The sequence below is a fragment of the Apostichopus japonicus genome, chromosome 9 (assembly GCF_037975245.1).
Source record: "Apostichopus japonicus isolate 1M-3 chromosome 9, ASM3797524v1, whole genome shotgun sequence".
Lineage (NCBI taxonomy): Eukaryota > Metazoa > Echinodermata > Holothuroidea > Aspidochirotida > Stichopodidae > Apostichopus > Apostichopus japonicus.
The window spans coordinates 21,160,097-21,165,000 of record NC_092569.1 but is presented as its reverse complement, the minus strand read 5'-3'; the positions used below and the strand labels follow the sequence as shown (position 1 = coordinate 21,165,000).

At 35.4% G+C, this 4,904-nt stretch overlaps 1 protein-coding gene across 2 annotated transcripts in view; it reads left to right on the top strand.

Moving 5' to 3' along the window:
* The window catches only part of LOC139973096 (uncharacterized), a 7,129-nt gene extending 2,452 nt beyond the window's left edge, over positions 1–4,677 (top strand). For both annotated transcript variants that reach the window (XM_071979501.1, XM_071979500.1), the window contains 5 exons: positions 624–782; positions 1,355–1,560; positions 2,103–2,393; positions 3,201–3,468; positions 3,855–4,677. In XM_071979501.1, coding sequence (XP_071835602.1) covers positions 624–782; positions 1,355–1,560; positions 2,103–2,393; positions 3,201–3,468; positions 3,855–4,105 — 1,175 coding nt within the window. In that variant the 3' untranslated portion in view covers positions 4,106–4,677. The remainder of the gene's footprint in view (positions 1–623; positions 783–1,354; positions 1,561–2,102; positions 2,394–3,200; positions 3,469–3,854) is intronic.
* Positions 4,678–4,904: the final 227 nt, after the last annotated feature.

Genomic DNA, 4,904 nt, shown 5'->3' with positions numbered 1-4,904 from the left:
TATTTATCTACAACTACAGTTTTTTCGTCTGAAACTTTAGTTCTCATGCATCTTCATCAGCTGATACATTATGAATGTTTATCTGAGCAACAAACATACGGCAGTATTAGTTCTTTAGTCTGTATACACTCGAAGTTATTACAGTCAAGGGCGTAGGAACCGGGGGGGGGGGGGGCTGGGGGGCGCCAGCCCCCCAGTGAAAACCGTGGAGGGGCGGAAGTATCATTCCGCCCCCCCCCCCGCTTCGCAAGTCAGATAACCCCTTTTTCATTTCCAAATGAGAAAAAAAATCTCATTTGGAGCACCAACTTGCATCTAAAGCCAGGTGAAAATGCAAAATTATATACAAAATGGAGTGGGTGGGTTGAAGTGTGCTATATTGCACCAAATTGCATCTGAGGCCACCTGGAAATGCAAAAAAAATCCAAAGGGGAGGGGGACACCCCCTCCCCTTAGAACCCTCCCCCAGGCCGACCATCACTCTTCAGCCCCCCACTCGAAAGTACCTTCCTACGCCACTGATTACAGTTGATATAGATTTATCTTATTTTCAATGGTTTAAAGATTTAACATGTATTGAAAACGATTGGACAGCAACTTACACTGACCACTTCCCTTTTCAGGTGCGAGAATTAAACAAGAAACAACAATGGGTGAAATCAAGTCAACGTCGATGCCATCTACGGAGGAAATACGTTTATTAACGTCAACCGTTGAAACGCCATCGACAACTACAGATACAAGTACAACTGAGCTATCAACAACACGGATGCCTACAACAGGTGATTTAAAAATGTATATCATTAAGTCTACAATTACTTCAATTCACAATTGGAGAAACAATTGTAAGAATTAGATAGGCAAACGTGAATTCCCTACCGCCTGGCCTTCTCAAATATCTATATTATATAATACTTAGACGGTAAGACAATATTGTAACTTACTTTATTTGATTGAACAGTAACATGTTTACATATTTGATAGCTTAGTTTCATCTCTCAATCAGATTATGTTATAATAGCCAACCAATAACATTAGCACTCACAACAGATATGTTTTGCAATATGCTGAATTAACCTCGGTTTAATTGACCTTTTACATGTCAGAAACAAACTGAAGTGGTAAAGCTACAAGTAACGATATTCTGATTGTTACTCTCATAATGATAGTTAAAATAATTCTTATAGTATTATTTTTAAAGAGACTTCTTCTTGGAAATATTATCTCCGTTCGGAATTTCTAATTTTTGTAAACATTTGGCCAGGTGAGCATTTGAAAGAACCGTCATGTTGTTGAATGCATAGAAAAGGGCAATTGTTACGACCACCGACTTGAACATGTCATTTTACTTCAGAATCCTGTCCAAACAACATGATATGGATGAACTGTTCATGCCAAACTACGTGCGATGATCCCGACGGACTCAACGGATGTTTTAAAAGCTGTGACGATGAACCAGGTTACACGTGTGTCTGTCCAGATGGATTCCTAATCAGAGATGGTGCATGCATACCGTTGTATGAATGCGGATGCTACCACTCGTCCATGGGAGTCATTTCGGTATTTTCACATAACTCGACATTTGTCATTTTTCGCATGTGTCACGTTTTTCGAAGATCTCTTTTAGAGAGTGTAAATAACATCAATATCAATAACTAAACGAGCGCGTACATCTCTTGTGTCCATACTTATTCCTATTAAAGGCTTATTACTTATTCCGTTGAAAAATTCACATTTTTTAACCGTTTACAATATAGCTATAAAAATACGAAGTTTTTCGAAACGTAATTTGAAGGTTATATGTTAATATTAGTCAGAGTCGGATATCACTTATGACATCTTTAGGTTGGGCAGAAACATTGATTTGAAGATTCGTTTGAAGTTATTATATCTACCATTCAAAAAATGCAGTAGTCACAACATGCCGATATCCCAATTTTTTTTTGGGGTGGGGGATAACGTTCAGATTACAAAAGACAATGAATATAACGTTAACGTTTCCACTAATGTATTATATATTATTAACCGTTGAATGAAGTCTCATTTGAGCAGAGTTAACAGTTTCTCTCGACTTGCTCGTATTCGTGAACATTTCTGCACAGAACGGATCATCGCATCTTAACTTAAACTGCACAAGACATTGCACATGTGTAAATGATGTTCTCCACTGTGAAGAATACTCTTGCAGTCATCATGCAACCTGTCAGAACCAAGGTCAAAGTTCATATTGCGAGTGTAAAGAGGGCTACTGGGGAAATGGTACGACTTGTCAAGTAATCACAAACTGTCAGGATGTTTATTATGGTTTGTCCACCGAAGAAGGCATTTATTCGATAAGTCCACCTTCTTGGCCACATGAACCATTCCAAGTTTACTGCAAAGATGGTTGGATGGTAAGTTTTCTTTTGAAAATCAGCATACTATTCATTTCACTTTTTCGCAGAACTGCAAATACGAAATTAAACTACACCTATTTAAAATGAAAAATTCAAATGAGTAAATGTTTTTGCGCAAATGCCTAAAATGAAAGGAATCTATCAGTTTTTTTACTTAAACTTTCATTATAAATATAAGAAAGTTCAATAATCTATCAAAATATTGATCGAACACAGTTTTAGTATTTGTGGCTGCACGCTGTAATGTCCATGTCCTCCTCCTAGGCAAACCGTGGAGTTGCTTTCCCCCTGTGATCAGGCAACCAATGCGTTATGAGCCATCTCTTATATTTGGGGCTTTAATTACTATCCGACATTGTTCCCAAAGACTAACAGCCACTCGCTTTACCAAAACTTTGCTTCCCTATATAAGGTCAGAAGTTCATAATATCAGGCTCTGGGTAATCTTTTCACCAGTGATACCTTACGATACGTAACTTGAGTAATGAATTCAAACCTTGTAGGGCTACATGAGATATACCATCTAATTTAACGATCATGTAGGAATTGGATGAGAAACAACGTTTCTCGAAGTAGATAAATACCATCAAAGTAACATCATCGGTCTTCCCTAATTATCATTTATAAAGTCTTCTCAAGGAAGGTATTTATCGTCGGACAAATTCATCTTAAGTTGAGAAATTACATGATCTCTTCCAGATGCAACTCTTGTTGTCCTAATGAAAACTGTAGATCTTGTCAACAAAATATTCGACTTATACACTATGTATAGTTCTATGATTATAGCGGTTACTTTTTATACAGCTGTTTCAGAAGCGGGTTGGTGGATCTGTTTCATTTTATGAGACTTGGAATAACTACAGAGATGGATTTGGTGATCTTAACTCTAGTTTCTGGCTCGGAAATGAGAAATTACACGTCATATCAGCTCAGAGAGATCATCAACTAAGAATTGATATTTGGTTCAACAATACCAATGATGACAGTGCATATCTTCATTACAACCTGTTCCGAGTTAGCTCCGAGGCAACACAATACGAGATAACGCTTGGAAGCTACACAGGGAGCTTCGGTACGTATTGTTCCGCGAATAGCAAATACCTCAATCCAAAAAAAAAAAATACACAATCCAAAGTTGAGGCCAATTGTTAACCCTCATTCTTGTTAAGGTTATAGGAAGCTGTAGTCTACATTCGAAACAGAAAAACATATATATATATATATATATATATATATATATATATATATATATATATATATATATATATATATATATATATATATATATATATATATATATATTTATATAGCCTAGTTATTGAATATACTGTTTACGTGCTTTTACATTACTTAGCTAAATATTGTAAAAGCAAATATTTGGTAAGTGTGACGACAGTGTTCCCTTCAATTTAAAACGAAGCTTATTATTATAAACTCTCTTGTTTATACATTTAACAGAATATGACTACATGGATTACCATCGAGATATGAAATTTTCAACTTACGATCAGGACAATGACTTAGCCATCGCAAATTGTGCTCATACTTCTTATCATCCCGGCGGCTGGTGGTTCAATGGTTGTCATGCTATTATGTTGAATGGAATATACGGTGCTCCTTGGGATACAGGTATATGTTTGTTTCAAAGGATTACACGTGCTAAAAATTGTTCTGTTGCAGCAGTGGTTATGAAAATGAAGCCGTTGTGAGGCTCGACTTGCAAATGTTGGCTACCATTTCTTCTGTGAAGTCGTGATACCCACGGATCTTTAAAAATTGCTATGTTTGATGGATGTCTAATTTTAATCGCTAGTGGTGATATATGGCGAAAGGAGAGGATTACGACGGCTTTGCTTACAGAAGAGTAATGTACTTCACTCGATCATATTCAGGTTATTTGATGTACGACGTACTAGAAGCTAAGGTTATGAAGAACAAAAATGTAAGGGGTATTACTCAGGGTTCGTTTATATATCACCTGATCGTAACAAAGTGGGAGTTGGGTCTTGTTCCCCTAGACCAGCAGATTATAATTATTTAAATATAAAGTTGTAGTTGAAAAAGCTACTACATCCTCCTAGCAAAGTTCACCATTTTAAAAGGGAAAACGTTCACCTCATTATGCGGATTAAAACTCTTTCATTAAAGCTGATTGGCTTCACTGTTATGAAATCATCTCAATATCAAACGAAAAGATTTTCTCAGTTTATTCTGATAGCATCACATAGCTTTGTACATTAGTAGAAAATTGTGAAATTTTCAGTTAATATGATAAAAAAAGTATTCCTGGTTGTCATATATGTATATATATATATATATTTATATATATACATATATTTATATATATACATATATTTACATGTATATATATATATATATATATATATATATATATATATATATATATATATATATAAATTATATCTTATATCTTATTTTTTTTTTACCAATTTGTCTGCATCGCCTGCCACATATTTTTCTTGTATGAGTGTCTTTGTGTGAAAGCTG